Source organism: Oryctolagus cuniculus, chromosome 8 (assembly GCF_964237555.1).
Source record: "Oryctolagus cuniculus chromosome 8, mOryCun1.1, whole genome shotgun sequence".
Lineage (NCBI taxonomy): Eukaryota > Metazoa > Chordata > Mammalia > Lagomorpha > Leporidae > Oryctolagus > Oryctolagus cuniculus.
Genome location: NC_091439.1, coordinates 125,251,693 through 125,270,604, shown reverse-complemented (window position 1 = coordinate 125,270,604; position 18,912 = coordinate 125,251,693). Strand labels below are relative to the sequence as shown.

Sequence of the window (18,912 nt, the reverse complement as noted above, 5' to 3'; positions counted from 1 at the left end):
ATCTATTTTTCTGATTTATTAAATTAAAAGGAAAAAAAATCTCAAAAAACAATTGCTCAAATCATAAAGAGAATTTCAATATTTCAACTTCCAGAGTAGTGCATGTGACTCTTCTTTTGATTTTTCCACAAATATAAATTCTATGATTCCACCTCTACTGCCCACCCCTCTTTTTTCCCCAAATAGTTTCTTTAGGCTTTAAATATATTCAATATGCATTTTAATCCACAGAGTGCTAGTTAGAGACCTAATCTATACTCATTACTTATAAACTATACTCGTACTTATAAATCTATTGTAGTAGTTAAATTAAGCTTAGTAAGTCAGTAATGGCAAGCAGAGAGAGGTAACTAGGAATTGGTAATCAATGAATTGTGGTTTTGTTCTCTGGTAGTATTTTATATTGACAGGTATTATATATACATAAACCATTAGGTGCAAAAAATTAAGACTTTCCAAAGCTTGTAGAGATTTAAACTGAAATATTTGCTATCTTACAGGAACAGTAATGAAACTAAAATATATGATGATTATAGAGCAACTAAATTACCCACACTGAGTCATTCTGACTGGAGTTACATTCAAAGAAGAAAGTACTTTTGAAATAAAAATCTGGGAGACAGTAAGGCAATGTGGTCAATTTACTTAATCTAAAACACCCTTTTTTAGCATAATTGCACCTATAGCAATTCCCTATAAATAAGATGAGGTTTCACAATGGAAAGGAAATATAGATTTCACACTGCTTTATTCATAGAGCTATTATTTTACAGTCATCCTGCACACAAAGAAAATGATGGTGCTTTGACCCTTAACTAACTAAATATCCTGGGAACACGATTCTAGATGTTCAGATAAAAGAATAAGTGGAAGTATGCTTACACAAACATTAGGCACGGAATGACAGGTTTGATGTCATTTTCTTGTATTTGACACTCAAATTTTTGTTCCTAATTTGTGCACCACTTTAAAGGTTGGCCTTTTTTTAGGCCTACATGCCCTTTCAAGAAAAGCTTTCAACATCAATAAAAGTCTTGCCACTCCTTAAATTATGCAGGGTAAACCAGTAATCTAAAGTCTGCAATTCCCTACTTTCACCTAGAGTTGTTAGACCAACCTATCTTTGGAAACTTCCTCTAAGTAAACTCATCAAGACATCCAGTGAGTTGAAATTTTTTATGCCTTTTTACCTGCTGTACTTTAAGTCCTTCCAAGTATCAAGTCATTATATGCCTTTTTATGAAAATTACTCATTTATTTTGTTAGTGTTCTAAGACAGCTTCCTTAAAAGGGACTACAATATCTGATACATGATTTCCACCTACTTTTTTTCGTGAACAAAAAATACTTCAATTTATTTTGTCCCTAATTTTCTTCTCCCAAATCTTCCTCCACCTACTGACTTCCCCATCCAAGTTACTGGAAACTCCAACTTTGCTCCAGTATTCCCAAAGCCTCCATCTCTCTCACAATAGTAAGTCTTATTGTCTCTACCTTCAATCTGTACCTGGAATTGATCCACTTATCATCATCTCCTAACAGCCTAGTCAAGGCCATCATCTTTCACCTGAGTTGCTGGAATAATTTGCCAGCTGGTCTCTTCCTTTCTGGTCTTCTCTTGCTACAGCAGTCTTGTCTTAGCACTGAAATCATTTAAAACACCACGTCAGATTGTGTCACTTCTGCACCCCATATTCTCCAATGGCCCTGTGGTAAATGGTGTCGATGTTCAAAAATAGCCATTGCTCCCCTCGAGACAATGATCATATTGCCCTGCCCACTAATTCCGGGTTTCATCACATGGCGTGCTCTGGACAACACTACAGTAGCACAGAGTGTTTGTGTCATTTCTGGAGAGAGTCTTCCAAAGCCAACACGTCGTTGGCCATAGTGCCCCTGTTCCATCTGCCATAGGAACTGCTATGTCGTAGCATAGGATTCTCCCTGGGACTTTATATAAGAGGGATGCTTGTGGGGCAGAGCTAAGTGGTGTATGTGCACTGTAAGGAATGCATGCTTGTCATAAAGTCACTGAGATGGAACGATCACTTGTTACCATTCTGTAACTTCACTAAGCTGCCTGAGATAGGCTCTCTAAAACTTCTTTCCCAAAACTGTAAGAGCCCAGAGGTCCTTAACAAATATATTTCACCACACATAGCACTTCTGGTACGACTGTGCCTGTCATTATCCCTCCTCTAGTCATGCTTGTTCTCTGCTCTGCTTTCAACCTACTGGCAAGCTCTTCACATTTTTTCCTCTCTGTCTCCTCCATCAGGAATTCTACCCTCCTCGTACGCGTGGTCTCTTTTCCCTATCTTTTTCAAGTCTGCATAAATGCCATCTCCACTCTGCTTACTTGGCTTTCTATTTACATATGGTAAATGATACATAATTATTTCACTCATTTTGGTTTGTCTTTGCTGCTTTCCCTCCATGGAATGTAAACTCTCTGTGGGCACAGGTCTCAGATGCCTTGTTCACTGCGATGGCTCCAGACCCTAGAGTACAACCTGCTGTACAGCAGCGTTCAGCTGCTACACGTGGGAAGAGCAGATCTCAAAAGAGCAGGAGAGGAAGACGACTTCTCTGTAGGCAGAGCTTCCAGGGCAGCAGTGGCGACCCAGGTGCACACTCTTGGAGACAAATGAAAAATCTCATGTACTTTCATATATAAATACACCCATATGTATGTATGCATGTATACACAAAGACATATACATGCATATAAACAGTTCTAATACAATTTAAGAATATGAATTGCACTGGGGAAAAATGGTCAAAGGTTCTGACTTATGTTTAATGTTTTACTTACTATAGTGTGTTGTTTCCCTCCTACCATATTTTCCTGATATGGAAAATACATCAATAACATTAACCGGATAAAAGTCAACAATAGCAGAATAAAGTGGGAAATACAATGCTCTAAAAGACACATGTGGTTCCATTTTTAATTGTCCTCCCCATAAACATGGAGTTTAGCTTAGTTTTTAAAAAATAAACAGAAGATACAAGTTTCTTAATGTAGCCAATTAAGTCAAAGTGATACAGTGATATTAAATGGTAAGATGTATTTCCTATTAGATTTTAAAATAGAAATAGATTTGATGAACGTTGCTATCAATATCTGTGGCACCATGCTGCAGGCTTCCATGTCGAATACAGAGGTGCAATAAATCTTGTTAAGTGCTACACATTACTGCCACAGCTCTTATGAATTAAAATACCCCATATTGAAATCCATCAGGAATGTTAGGCATATGACTTGACACATATCTTACTCTAGTTAGCCCTAAGTATTTTGTACAACACCAACTGCTGAACCCCTTAATAATTTAAATGATAACTTTATGAGATTTAGGTGCAGCATTCTCACAGCAAAAATGATGAAATAACTGTTTTATGAAACTGTGGTCGATAAATGATTCCAATGAAATTATTAGAATTTTTGGCAGGCTAAAGAGCACTTCTTACATAAAGCATCTCCCTTTCTATAACTAACAAAGTCATACAGGTCAAACTGGGAACTGCAAAATGAATGCTAAACACATCACCCAAATGTGACACTGCTACTCTGAAAATTATAAATATATGAATATGTCAAAATTCAAAAATATGACTTCAATAGTGCAATAAAAGCTTTACGAATCACTGGACAAATCACAACTTCAGTGAGTACAGGTACTTAAATATCCCTTTAAATTCTTACAGTATTTCATGTGTGGGAAGATCATATACAAGGAACATAGATGATTCTGATATTGTCAGCATTTTCTCAATGTGCCCACCTGTACAGTGGAGTATGGGTATCATGAGGGCCACAAAAGTAAGTCACCCACCTTCACCAATGACAAAGACAGGCATTTGAACAAGCTGTAGTGATATAACTGATATGATACGGGTAGAGCAAAATCCCAAAGTGAGCCACTCAGAAAAGCTGAGAATGAAAGCTGGGAATGATTTCCACTGATTAAAAAGGAAAGCATAGGTGTTCCAAGCAGCCAAAGCATTATGAGGAAAAGCACTAAGACGTGACAGTGAATTGGGATAAAACAGTGTTGAGGGGCCGGCGCCACGGCTCAATAGGCTAATCCTCAGCCTGTGGTGCCAGCACACCAGGTTCTAGTGCCGGCTGGGGTGCCAGATTCTGTCCTGGTTGCCCCTCTTCCAGGCCAGCTCTCTGCTGTGGCCCGGGAGTGCAGTGGAGGATGGCCCGAGTCCTTGGGCCCTGCACCCCATGGGAGACCAGGAGAAGCACCTGGCTCCTGCCTTCAGATCAGCGCGGTGCGCTGGCCTTAGCATGCCGGCTGCGGCAGCCATTGGAGGGTGAACCAACGGCAAAGGAAGACCTTTCTCTCTGTCTCTCTCTCTCTCTCTCACTGTCCACTCTGCCTGTCCAAAAAAAAAAAAAAAAATCACAAGTGTTGAGGAACTCTGACAACAAATCAAAGAAAATGTGTACAAAAATGAATTTATTGCACTCAAAAACTGAGTGAAAAAAAAAAACAGAGTAAGTTATCAGTGCTTTGGATGTGCTTATTTTTCAGAATGGGAAGGCGGGAGGGAAGAAAGATGTATAGATATGAATATATTTTGTATTTAAAAATATGTAAGCTGAGTTACAACCATTCTTTTTTTTTTTTTTTTTTTTTGACAGGCAGAGTTAGACAGTGAGACAGAGAGACAGAGAGAAAGGTCTTCTTTCTGTTGGTTCAGCCCCCAAAATGGCCGCTACGGCCAGAGCTGCGCCGATCTGAAGCCAGGAGCCAGGTGCTTCCTCCTGGTCTCCCATGCGGATGCAGGGCCCAAGCACTTGGGCCATCCTCCACTGCACTCCCTGGCCACAGCAGAGAGCTGGACTGGAAGAGGAGCAACCAGGACTAGAACTCGGCGCCCATATGGGATGCCGGCCCCGCAGGTAGAGGATTAACCAAGTGAGCCATGGCGCTGTCCCCACAACCATTCTTATTAAATACTGGAAGGATAGAAGGACAGTCACTATTTGGGCCTTTTAAATATTAAATCAATAGAAAAAAACTAGGAAGAATTTCAGATGTAAACAAAAGTTTTCAAGCCAAAATTAGAGTGACTTAGAAGGATTCAGTGCTGAGTAAGCCATAACTAAAAATTTATGGCACTATCCAAAAATACCCATGAAGGTACTGATGTACAATTTTTTCTTACTGTCACTTAAATAAGTCAAAAACTAACATATATTACCTTTTTAAGTTAAGAGATCTAGGCAAATATAATGTACAGAAATAACACAATGCCCCTCTCTAAGAACTACTGAAAAGATGTATTTTTCCTCCCAGGAGTGCATGTCAATAGCTCAATAACTATTTTCTCTAGCAAAACTAAGCATTTATTTTGACTTGCCTAACTGAACTACACTATAGGGTATTCAAATGACTGTGGTAGATTAGAGAAAATTCATCTATGTGTAAGAATTTCAGATAATAAATGTGGAAAGAATAAAAGAACAATGATGATTCAACATATGCAAATCAATAAACTTGATATATTACATGAACAAATTGAATAAAATCATGATTATCTTAGTAGATGCAGAGAAAGTACTTAATGAAATTCAACATCTTTTCATGATAAAAACCTCAAAGAAATTGGTTATAGAAAGAACATACCTAAATGCAATCAAGGCAATATATGACAAATCCCCAGCCAACATTGTACTGAATGAGGTAAAACTGGAAGCATTTCCACAAATATCCATAACCAGAGTAGGATGCTCACTCTCACTAGTATGCAATATAGTTCTAGAAGCTTTAGCCACAGTCAGAAAAATAAATCAAGCCGGCGCCGTGGCTCAATAGGCTAATCCTCCACCTTGCGGCGCCGGCACACCGGGTTCTAGTCCCGGTTGGGGCGCCGGATTCTGTCCCGGTTGCCCCTCTTCCAGGCCAGCTCTCTGCTATGGCCAGGGAGTGCAGTGGAGGATGGCCCAGGTGCTTGGGCCCTGCACCCCATGGGAGACCAGGAAAAGCACCTGGCTCCTGGCTCCTGCCAGGATCAGCGCGGTGCGCCGGCTGCAGCGGCGGCCATTGGAGGGTGAACCAGCGGCAAAGGAAGACCTTTCTCTCTGTCTCTCTCTCTCACTGTCCACTCTGCCTGTCAAAAAAAAAAAAAAAAAAAAAAAAAAAAAAAGAAAAATAAATCAAAGGGATGCCAATGGGAGAGGAGAAAGTCAAATTATCCCTATTTGCAGATGACATGAACCTATACATAGGGAATCCAAAAGACTCCACTAAGAGACTACTCAAACTCATAAGAGTATCTGGTAAGGTTGCAGGATATAAAATCAAGACACAAAATCAGTAGCTGTTGTATACAGAAACAATGACATAGGTGAAAAAGCTTGTAAGATCAGTCCCATTCACAATAGCTAAAAATATTTAAGTACCTTGGGATAAATTTAACCAATAACATGAAAGATTTCTACAATTAAAATTATAAAATATTAAGGAAAGAAATAGAAGAACCAAAAAATGGAAAAAAAGCTTCCATGTTCATTGATTGAAAGAATTAAGATCAAAAATATCCATACTACCCAAAGCAATTTGCAGATTTAGTGTGATACCAATCAAAATACCAAGGAAATTCTTCTCATATCTAGAAAAAATGACCCTAAAATTCATATGGAAACACAAGAGACCCTGAGTAGCTTAAACAATCTTAAACAATAAAAACAAAGCTGGAGGCATCACTATACCTGATTTCCAAGACATTCTACAGGGCAGTTATATTCAAAACAGCTGGTATTGGCACAAACATAGACATGTGTACCAATGAAACAGAATATAAACTCTAGAAATTAATCCACATATCCACAACGAACTAATCTTTGATAAATGGACTAAAACCATGCTCTGGATAAAGGACAGTCTCTTTGACAAATGCTGTTGGGAAAATTGGATTTCCACATAGAGAAGTGTGAAAGAAGATCTTTACTTTTACCCTACACAAAAATCAATTCATGTATTAAGGATTTAAACCTAAGACCTGAAACTACTGAACTACTAAAGGAAAACATAAAGGAAAAACTGCAAGGCATTGGGATGAGCAAAGATTTCCTAGATAAGACCCCAGAAGTACAGGTAAGGAAAGCAAAAAGAGACAATAGGGATTACACCAAGCTAAAAAGTTCCTGGACAACAAAGGAAATACTCAACAAAATGAAGAGGCAACTGACAGAATGAGAGAAAATATTTTCAAACTAAAATTGCTAAAGGATTAATATTCAGAATATGTAAGGAGTTCAAGAGACTGAACAACAACAAAACAAACAATCCACTTAAGAAATGGGCTAAGGACATGAACAGGCATTTTTCAAAGGATTAAATATAAATGGCCAATAGACATCAGGATCGGTAGCCATCAGGAAAATGAAAATCAAAACCACAATGAGGTTTCGCCTCACCCCAGTTAGAATCCACAGCAAGTAAATGTAAAAAGTAACAAATGTTGGTGAGGATATGGGGAGAAAGGTACCCTAGGATACTGTTGGTGGGAATATAAACTAGTACCATTATGGAACACAGTATGGAGATTACTCAGAAAGCTAAAAACAGAACTACCTTATGACCCAGCCATCCCACTCCTGGGAATTTACCAAAATGAAATGAAATCAGCAAATACAAGAGTGATCTGTGACCCCCTGTTTATAACTAAGATATGGAATCAACCCAGATGGCCATCAGCTGATGATTGAATAAAGAAAATGGGATATATACACAACTGAATACTACTGAGCCATAAAAAAGAATGAAACCTGTCTTTCACAACAAAATGGATGGAACTGGAAGCATTGTGCTTAGTAAAATAAGCCAGCCTTGAGAAAATAAAAACAAATATCATGTTTTCTCTGAGTTGTGGTAACAAATATATAGAGTATAAAAAAGGGCAATTTTTAAGTGTGAAATTGACATCTTGATATTTGATTATTGCTTATAGCCCTTATCGATACTCCTGAGAAACAGGGATCTTTCTACTTGCTACTTGATGAATTTTTTATTTAATGGAGGATTAAACTTGTGATTATAAAGTAAAGTGGAAAACAAAAGTATGGCATCACCAAAAATCAAAAGAAAAATCAGAAAGGAAGGAGGAGGGTAGGTGGGAATTATCATCATGTTCTTAAAACTATATAAATGAAACACCTGAAACCTGTTCCCTTTATATAAATAATTTTTTTTAAAAAATCACTGTTTTGTAATATTGGAGACATTCACAATGGAAGCACCTGCCCACCAACACTCCATTCAACTGAGCAATCACTAAACCCAGTAGAGCAGTCACTGGAACGGCAGACCCAGGCACGCTTGCCTCCTGAGGGGATGCAATATAAATTAATCCAGTACCAAGTATTCTTGGCAAACAAGCCAAAACATTAAGCTGGAGTGAATCAAATCTTTCGATATAATTTCCAAATAACTAAAAGTGCTGGGAAGAGAAGTTTGAAAACTCTTTTGAGAAAAAGTCTTCTAAAACATAAATTACTTGGAGAACGGCTTGTCCTGTATCTTGGTTGGATTCTGGGATATGTGGAGAGATGTGGAGGAAGAAGGAGCCGAAAATGGAAGCTGTGGTAAGTTCGTGGCGTTCCTTAAATGTTATACCAAGGACTCAGGATTTTACTCTCAACCCAGCATTTCCCAAAATGTTCTTGGGATATTGAGGTATGTTCTTCTCTTTTAAAAGGTGAGGTGGATATTCCATATTTTACATAAGTTTAGCAAACATACTCCTTTCGGTTAGTTAAATATTAATAACATTCATTAGCACTCTGCTATAGAAATACCTACTGGAATTTAACATAGCACTTCCAAAACTTAATGATTTTATTTGGAGTATTTTTCATCATCCTGTAAGAAAACAATCTAGAAAATATCACCCTAGGTGGAAACATCAATGAATCTCAGAAAGTGGCACTTGCTCTGGCCAGTATTTAGTCATTCATTCATTCATTCATTCAATCATGCATTTATCTGAAATGCAGAGAGGAATGGACACAGAGAGAATTAGACAGAGATCTCCCCTCCACTGGTTCACTCCTCAAATGCCTCCAGCAGCCAGAGTTTGGTCAGGCCAAACCTGGGAGCCAGGAATCTAATCCAGGTAGCCCATGAGGCTGGCAGGACCCAGCTGCTTGAGCCATCGCCAGATGCCCCCTAGAGTGTGCGTTACCAGGAAGGTGGAATCAGAGAGCGTCAAAACCATGTCTCAATTGCTGCACCAGACACCAGCCCCTGACCAGTATTTTCAGAAGATAACTCTAGTGGCAGTGAATTGGTAAAGCAAGAAAGATCAACCGTGAGTTGATCTTCATAAAACAGCTGAGGTGGTGGACAAATACACCATGGTCAGATGCACAAAGATCTGTTTCAAGCAATATGTTTAGATGTGGGGTCTTCAGAAAGTTCATGAGAAATGTCTGTTCTAAAAATTCCATGTGTAGCTTTCAGAATTTTTATACGAATTGATATTTTAATTCCTTTTTCATAAATTTTTGAAGTCCTCTCAAAGAGTAACATTTGCATATGTAAAAATCACACCTTTCATGGCCAAAATACAAAGCACACATTACAAAACAAATCCTACCCATGAGTTTTAATTTTTTCCTGCTAAACTTACGTAGGTCATTTCCGGGCTCTACTTACCCACAAGGCCTGTAGGTGAATACAATATAACTTTCTTTGTCACTTCTTTCAATGAAAGTCACACACATGTGCTTTTCCCAGTGTCTCATGGCCTGCTTGAACATGGCTCGCTGGCTGCCTGGAAAAATTGAACGATGTTAATAAAAGTGGCCACCACCCCAGAGAGGAGTGCTGTGTGCTGGCTCCTCCGATCTGTGTGGCTTGGTGATATACAGATGCCACTGCTATCATCAGCCAACGACTACAGATTCATAGCACCACAAACGAGTCCTTGTTGAAAACGGGCACTCCCTTTATAATCAGAAGATGAAGGCTCCTTCACTCTGCACATGTGTGTACAAGTCTCTATAAATGGGACATACATTCTCCCTGTCAGTTGAAAGGAGATCAGCTTCCAGATTTCATGGGCACATTTGAAATTCAGTTTAAAAACAAAATCGGGGGGTCGGCACTATGGTGTAACAGGTAAAGCTGCCACCTGCAGTGCTGGCATCCCACATGGGTGCTGGTTCGGGTCCCAGCTGCTCCATTTCCTATCCAGCTCTCTGCTATGGCCTGGGAAAGCAATAGAATATAGCCCAAATCCTTGGGCCCCTGCACCCACGTGGGAGACCGTGAAGAAGGTCCTGGCTCCTGGCTTCGGATCGGCACAGCTCCAGCCATTGCTGCCAGCTTGGGAGTGAACCAGCGGATAGAAGACCTCTCTCTCTCTCTCTGTCTGCATCTGCCTCTCTTAACTTTGCCTTTTAAATAAATAAATAAATCTTAAAAAAAATGGAACTCTACACTCTTAGAGCACAAGGTTAAATTTATTTTTTTAATTCAAAAACATTTTAAACTAATAACCTAGGTTAACGGAGTGTTTTTACAAGTATGATTTCATACTCTGTTTTTGACGATATCCTACGAACATGCACACTTAATCTGTATGACAGCTTTTACTTCTCCATCAAAGTAAACATTCTGAGAATAACTTACCAGTGAAGTTGCCTCCAATAACGTAAGGAATAACACCTCCAGGCCAGATTCTCTCAGTTCTTGATGTGGCAGCTCTGGGAACTCGGTTTTTCTCATTTGGCCCTGAGAATTTTTGAGGTACTTTTCCCTTAACTGTGCTGTTTTGCTCCAAGCCTGCAATGACATTTAAAACATTCTGTGAAACAGACGTCCTGGGTCAGGGAACCGTTTACCTCTTAAAGGACAAAAGATGAAATGTCTTATTTACATATGTATATAAATCAAGGCACATTAAAGAAAAACTTGGGATATTACATGCTTGAGAGGAGCATTACAATGTAGAAATATCCACATCAAAACATTATTTATTGAGATCCCATCGATGAGTTTTGATGAATCTCCAGACAACAGCCTACACCAGACAAAACTTAGGTCATAGAAAAATTGTTGATGTTTGCTAACTTGGTAGTTCACTAACAATGTACAAACAGGTAATAAAATATATATTGCTACCCTGAATATCCTATGATACCCAAAACTAGCCTTACTCATGCTAAACTTCCAATATTTAAATCAGACTGCTATTTGTATGAAAGCCTAAAATTATGAATATTACATTTTATAGACAGTAAAATAACATCAAGATAGAGACAGTCTGGGTCCAGTTGGGACGAGGAACTCTGTCCATCTTAATCTCCTCCTCATCACGATTTAGAGGTCAACACAGGCTAACATAAAACACCGTCTAATCTGGAGCAGCTTTCACGGCTACAGGTTTCCTCTTTTCTTAATATTTATTTATCTGAGAAACAGAAAGTCAAAAAGGGACAGACACAGATAGATAGGTTGTCATCCACTAGGTGACTCCCCAAATGCTGCCAACAGCCAGAGCTGGATGAGCATCAAAGCTGGGAACCAGGAGCTCAGAACATGGGCAGCAAGGACACAAGTACTTGAGCCCTCATCCGCCTGGCCCCTCTCAAGATGTACATTAGCAGGAAGCTGGAATTGGAAGCTGGACTTGAACTCAGGCGCTCTGATATGGGAGGTGGCCATCTTAACAGCTGGGCTTAATGCCCACTCCCTATACTTACTTTTTTTTTACTTTCCTTAGTACCTTTCATAATATTTTTTACTGTTTTTGTTTTTCTTAAATTTGCTTGATTATTCTCTTTATTCAATTATTACTATTGGTAGAAAAGCTCTCCCACTGTGCTCGCTTCAGCAGCACATATACTAAAATTGATAAAGCTCTCCCACTAGTACACACATTAACATTACATACATTAAATGTCTCTAACACGTCTTCTTTTTTTTTTTCAATATTCTGGAGCAAAGCATCTTTGCTTGGGAAAATTAGTAACTTAAAGTATGTACTTCAAGTATTTAATGACCAACTTAAGGGATGTTCGGATGTGAGCTATGAGGAGAGGGCTTTTACATAAACTCTTAACTACAAATAGTGACTAATAAACACTATAAATACTAATCATGAAACCAGAAGGTAGTTTTCATGAATGTTTACATATATTTCTCCCAAAGATTCAAAACATTTTAAACTATTTTGCAACCTAATAAATTAGTTTGTTAACTTTTAAGTAGATTTTTTTCAAGACAAATATTCATGACTTTTAAAACATTTAATTGAGATTGAATCAGCTCCATGCTTTATATAAAAACTTTGGTGTGATGTCCAATTAACTGAAAATTAGTATCAACAATAAAATAAACAAACGCCAAATCAATTTTCACTTGGGAAAAGCCTGAAATAAGTTAAGGGAACATTTTGAAATTTCCTATATAATGAATGAGCCAACAGATATGAACCAACAGAACAAAAAAGAATAAAAGACCCTCAACACATATTCTTTGCATCATACTGCATACTGATTTCAATGAACTGAACTGCTATGAGTATAATATTTACTGTACATCAAGTCAAGCGTCTGCAACTTTAAACATTGATATACCAGAGCCGATTCTTCTGATCCTGTCTATAAGCTGGTAGAGGGCTCCTCGTTTCTTTGATACACCATGATCTCCAAGTCCACCTTAAAGAATCAAAGAAAACAATTAAGTTACATTTAGCGTACTTTTAGACTTATTGCAAATAATTAATGGTAATAGAGTACATTGATTATGCTTGAACATCTTTTTGCATGTGCTATTAAAGTATTAGAGTTATGAGTAGCCATAAATCTTTGTAGAGGGTAAAAATTCTATAGCAATAAATGAAGATAACTAAAAATAAGGTGGGGTAGCAGAATTCCGAGAGCAACGTAAATGACTTTATTTGGACATTAAGATAATTGAGTCATCTGTTGCTAATGTGAAATGTTTTTCTTCACTGTGACCTTGACATCACATGCTGTTATACAGAATGACAGCAAGGAGTTCTGTCCTACTTGACTGCATTCCAGCTCTTTCCCCAGTGCAAACTGAATATTTCCAGAGGCCAAATTAGCAAGTGGAAATAAGAACACTGGAAGAGAAAATATGCATCACCAAGTTTTGCTCCGAAGTTTTCACCAAAATTGAAAACTTTTAAAAAGCATATCTGTAAACCTTTTAAAAAATAGTTTCTCTCATCCATAAAAACCAATAATCTATCATTAGAAAAAAATCATAAGAATCCAAAAACAATGTTCACCTGCAAAATACATTCTGCTATGCAAAGTAATTTGAAAAATTTATAAAAATAGATGTGCACAATTTGGTTGTACAAAAAGAAGATAGAAATAAATAAATGTGTCTTCGTGCAATTTACCAGATAGAGACTAGAAAAAGTAGGTTCATATCATAAGTCAAACAGCATAACATTCAACACAAATCCAAGCTCCATAATTCTTAACTTGGGGTTTCCTAAAATGCAATATGCAATTTTATCACCTATTTCTTTAAGTTCTTAATCAATAAGCGAGAAATATTTGTCACTAGTAATGTCATTAGAACAAGTACAGATGAAATTCTATCACTATCACTAGAGTGTCTGGTGTATTCATGGAGTCTTTTCGGGCTAAGACAATGAAAGGCAGCCCAAAATCCACAGAGAAAGAAAACTTTTCAAACTTTAAGCTATTTCCTTCCAATATCTACTTTTCCTTTGAAATTAATGCTGAAACCTAATTTCCTATATTGGAGCTAAAAAATAATAATAACATCTATTTCCGTACAAGTCCTTTAAAGGAAAAATCACTTAAGTCCTTATAAGGTAAGTAAGTTAGAGTGCTTGTTCAGTGGCTAATAACCTGCTTAATTGTTTGCATTACTTGGTCACATTTCTGCTATGCATCTTCAGAAACATTTTTGAAATTTTTCACTGAACATTCTAGCAAGATGAGATAATACTTAAACATATCCATTCCTAAGCAGTTACAAGAAACATTTTTAACGTATGGCATCTATGTGTTTTAAATGACCATTATGTAGCAACCATTTGTGTTAGATGGGCCTGAAACAGATATAAATAGATTTAGGAGGGAACTAATCATGAGAAAAGAAAATGTCTTCATTAATATTATAGTAATTATAAAGAGTAATTACCAAATTGCAAAAAATATTGTTTCAAGAGCATCAGTGGCAAAAGTGTTTCTAGCAATATTTTTAGCAATTTTGAGTAATTCTATAGCAACTGAAATATAATTATGTGTAGGTAGTTCATTGAAATATAAAAGGAAGAAGAGTGGTTATTTCGTACATGTTCTAAAACATAATGAAAATGCAAAACAAATTTTTACTGAAAAGGCCATATATTTTGAAATTGAAAAATTCTGAGAAATGCAATAAAATCTGTACAGACAAATTAATATGAATAAAAAAGACATAGTAAGAAAAAATGCTATACTTGTACATTGTTTGAATTTCAAAACTTTCAAACACGTGTACCTTTCACACACATTTTTAGTAAATATTTTTACCATTAGGAGTATATGTTTTACTCTATAGATTTAAAACTACAGTATATTCCTCTAACTATTAAGATATCACTTTAACCTTAAAAATGATAAAATTAAATAATAGTATTAAAAATCTTAAATCACAGAAAATTAATGCCTGTAGAGACTGAAGCTAATAAAAAGTTTAATAAAAGTTGAACATACAATTTAAAATAAATCTAGAATTTTGCTTGAGTTGTATCATTGTTTTCCTGTCCCTATACAGTTGCCTCCATGTCAGTGTCAAGTGTAACATAGCAGAGACTCTGCCAATGGACATATTCTTCAGGAATTTAGAATGAGTGATTCCACTGCAAAATAAGACTTTCCCCCTACGTTGTGAGTGCTTCAGAAATGATGACCACTCTAAATAACAAAGGCACACCATTTTTAATATTGCTACTATTTTGAACAAATTTCTTAGGTTTCATCTTACATGTTTGTTACTTCAAATAATCGCCATAGATGTGACAGTAGCATTTTGATTACCTAGGATCTTCTTATTCTTCGACAGTGCATGCTAAACTACCTAATATTAAAGTGTTATATTTTATATAATTAATGTAAAAATGTTGCTTTATGCACACTTACACATGTATATGCACACACACACAGGGCATATATGATAAACTAATGAATCCAAGAATTGTACTATTCTGGTGGTCCTTGCATGTCCTATCAACTTTTCCATTTACTAAAAATTTGTAACAATAAAAAGTTACTGAAAGAGAAAATCAGGTAAACAGATATTGACAGTCTGTATCTGTCTGCTAGATACCCGAAACTATATATTTTACTATATATTTTACTCTCCATGGACAGAAAAAGAAAATAAAAATGGTAAAGGTGGACAGGGGAAATGCAATGAGATCAAAAAGCATTAAATCAAGTAAATTTGGAAGGTATAACCAAAACAAGAAACTTTAACCTTTCAATCTTTCTCCAAAATTTAACATGAATTAAAAAAAGAATTTTTTAATTAAATAAAAATATTTTAAAAATGAAAAGAAGAAAATCTTTTAAATATTTCAAGTCTCACATAGGCATAATTCAACATGTTCAAAACAACTGAAATTACATTCTGGAGTTTTCATAAACACTGAGTACACAGACATCAGTGTAGATATTGATGGAGTCTTCTCAACCAACAGCTATATAATTAAGAATAATTTACATTCTGCAACTGATATCCAGTTGGAAAGCAACATAATATCATGTTCAAGAGTATGAAATCTGGGCTTTCTCAGAATTGAACTCTGGGGCTGACTCAGGTACTTCCTGACTCTGACAACAAGAAATCATCTATCTGCTCACTTGTGAATCACGATAGTATCAGTACTTACCCTCCTGCGGTTGCTATGGGTACTCAAAGAGTTAAGATCTCCATATGGTCTAAGCCAGGTCTGTACAGTGTGAACACTACAACGTGTTGACTAAATTAACATGATGAAAAATATGAATATAATCTCAGTTTCGTAATATGTTTATTTGTGTGCAGGAAACCACAGGTGATCTTCGGAACATTGAAAATGACTCAGTGTAGCTACAAAATTTCAAAAAGTATATTTCATACAAAAGGAACACAAAGTAAATGAAAAAATCAACTGTACCTGTGGTATGTCCAAACTGTCCAAAAGGATTCTGTGTAAGATCAATCGTCCTATCTATTTGAAAGATATTTAAGTCTTCATCATCTAAGGCAATATCACCCCAAAATACAGCTAAAAAAGAAAAATCGAATTGAAATGTAAAATATTTCAGAGTGAAATCAGTGCAAATGAAACTAATTAGAAAACAATTCTATTCCTAAGGAAATATGGCCCAGAAAGAGACAGATATTTCACAAAGTAACTAGAACTTAATTTCCAGACTCATTACCAAGTAAGTATTAGGCAACTGTAGAAGAGCAAGACCCCCATATTTTTACTTTAATGTTTGTGGGGAGGAGAATAGTTTCTTTGAATGAGATCAGCGATTCATGGGCGTTCTAGGAAAAAAGAAATCATCAATCATGAGCTACTCTACAAATACCAATATGTGAACATCTGATGAGAGATCGCCATACTGTTTTCTATGATGGTTCCATTAATTTGCATTCCCACAAACATTATATAGAACTTTATATATAGAGAGAAGGCCCTTTTCTCCAAAATTTAAAGAAAGACAAATAGTAACGTTTTCTCCTATTTGTGGAAGTTAATATAGACAGAATATAAAAATTGTGTAGATGTTGTATTATTTGGCATGGAGTTATAAATACTGCTCACTGAATTATACCATGCACATGACAATAAACCTTTATTTCCCCACTGTATGATCACTGCCATAAATCCCACAGTTTGTGATAATACTATCCTGGCTTTCAAGAAACATAGTATTTATATATGTACGTATATAGTATCTACATACAAAGTGAATTTGGCAAAACGCTAAAAATCACTCAATCGTAAAATTAAAATAATAGTTTTTTCAAAGAAAAGAAAATCTGATGAGAATGCCTGCATTTTCTGTGGGTGCTTGTGGCCCTCAGCATGTCTTCAGCGACAGGTGGAAGGAGGTGCAGTAACAACTAATGCATGTGCTATGGTAATTTGAGAAAGCAAGGTGCAATCAAGACATGAGAATACTGTGCTTTTCCAGCCACTCATTCATTGTAGTTCACCCATAAATAATGCTCTTCCCTAAAGATGGCGTTGCCTCAGAATCTCCATCAACAACACATAGAACTATCAACAGCAATACTTAAGTCAACATGTATTTAGCCCACAACCAAGTGTCGGGCCTTTGGTCTCCAATGACAAACAAGGCATGGCCACATCATCAGGAATCCTAAAATCACTGCCCTAAAACGTGGAAAGACAGTTTGCTCTATGTTTATACCGGGTGTGTTTTGCTACTTAATAAAGCAAAGCTCTACCAATCATTTTGAAGTAATGGGAGAATTCATTTATAACTAATGTGTAAACTTGTCTCAAGATCAAAAATACACATTAGCCTACTTGTTCATTGAGTCCAGACAAGACCAACCAACCCCTTAGTGCTGCCAGATGAAAATGCAATAACTTTAGAAAACACACCAACCCCAAGACAGAAAATAAGTTAATCAAGAGATAACAAAATATTGACAAATTTCTAGAAAACTTGGAATATTTAGTTTTTGACACAGTTCTACAAATTTTCTTTTTTGTCCTTAACTTTCTTCCAGTCTTATTTTGTAAAGCCAAGAGGGAAAAGAGGAAAATGCAATAAAAATTTAGGAAGTGACATACTCGAGGCTATTCAAGTCACACTTTTACTAAATTAGCATTTTAGTATTTATGAATTTTTAGCACCATGAAACATTAGCTAACAAAATTAGCCAGCATGAAATGTAAACATTTGTCTTAAAAGCTATGCCATCCTTTATGCTTCTATCAAAGTTTTGTCATATAAAATTATTTACTCAGTTTATTTCCCTCACATAAAACTGGCATGAGGTAAGGAAGGGATTAGATTTACGCAGAAATCTAGAAGAAACCAGAATTTAGCTCAAAGTGTGTTGTCAGTTCAAGTAAGAGAAATCTGTATCAGAATTAGAATGCTCTCCTCAATCCTTTTCTCCTTTCTATTGTGAGCTTCCTACAGTGAAGATGTGCTTATCTTCATTGTCATAGAAACAAAGAGAAGAGTTTAGAGAATGCAATACTCAAAAGTTATTCTTGATACCTGAAATTGATTCCTGATTCTAATCAGTTCCATACACACGAAGCAAAAAGCTGGAATGTTTGGATGTCCCTAAAGCTAGACACCCCAAGAAACATGAGGGGTCTTCAAAAAGCTCATGGAAAATGTACTTTACAAAAAAAAATCTATACATGGATTTCAGATTTCTTTGCACCAAAATAAACTTACGTCCTAATTCCATTTTCTACAAACTTTCTGAAGTTCCCTAAAGCCAGCTTGCCTAAATCAATCATTTTGCCAATGCACGACTTGCTGGTTTTCATAAAAATGAATTTCATATTACCTGTCAAGATTTAAGGTAAATCCGAGTTTGCTAGTTATTTAAAACTGACATCATGTGTATTACCATGCAAAGAGTTGCGGCCAGTAACTGGCAGAGACCCAGCCCATCTCTTCCTTTCTCGGTGCAAGGGGTAACTGCAGAGAGAAAAACAGCATAGCAACCAGAGCCCACTGCTTAAAATGCAGACGGATTTAGCAGATCTGAAGAGCAGCCCCAGATCCTGCATTGTTAACTCCCAATTACAACAGATGATCATCATTGTCATCCTCTTTCGGAGCATGGATTTTTTTCTGCAAGAATGAACGTTCACTCTTCTCTGAATAAGCCGGTTGACTGG

The 18,912-nt window shown here is 36.6% G+C and overlaps 1 protein-coding gene across 1 annotated transcript in view; it reads right to left on the bottom strand.

Moving 5' to 3' along the window:
• The window catches only part of LOC108175429 (tolloid-like protein 1), a 225,606-nt gene that overhangs the window by 198,927 nt on the left and 7,767 nt on the right, over positions 1 to 18,912 (bottom strand). Inside the window, exons 2-5 of the mRNA XM_070047159.1 lie at positions 16,180 to 16,290; positions 12,605 to 12,685; positions 10,656 to 10,808; positions 9,678 to 9,795 (exon numbers count right to left, since the gene is read on the bottom strand). Coding sequence (XP_069903260.1) covers positions 9,678 to 9,781 — 104 coding nt within the window. The 5' untranslated portion in view covers positions 9,782 to 9,795; positions 10,656 to 10,808; positions 12,605 to 12,685; positions 16,180 to 16,290. The remainder of the gene's footprint in view (positions 1 to 9,677; positions 9,796 to 10,655; positions 10,809 to 12,604; positions 12,686 to 16,179; positions 16,291 to 18,912) is intronic.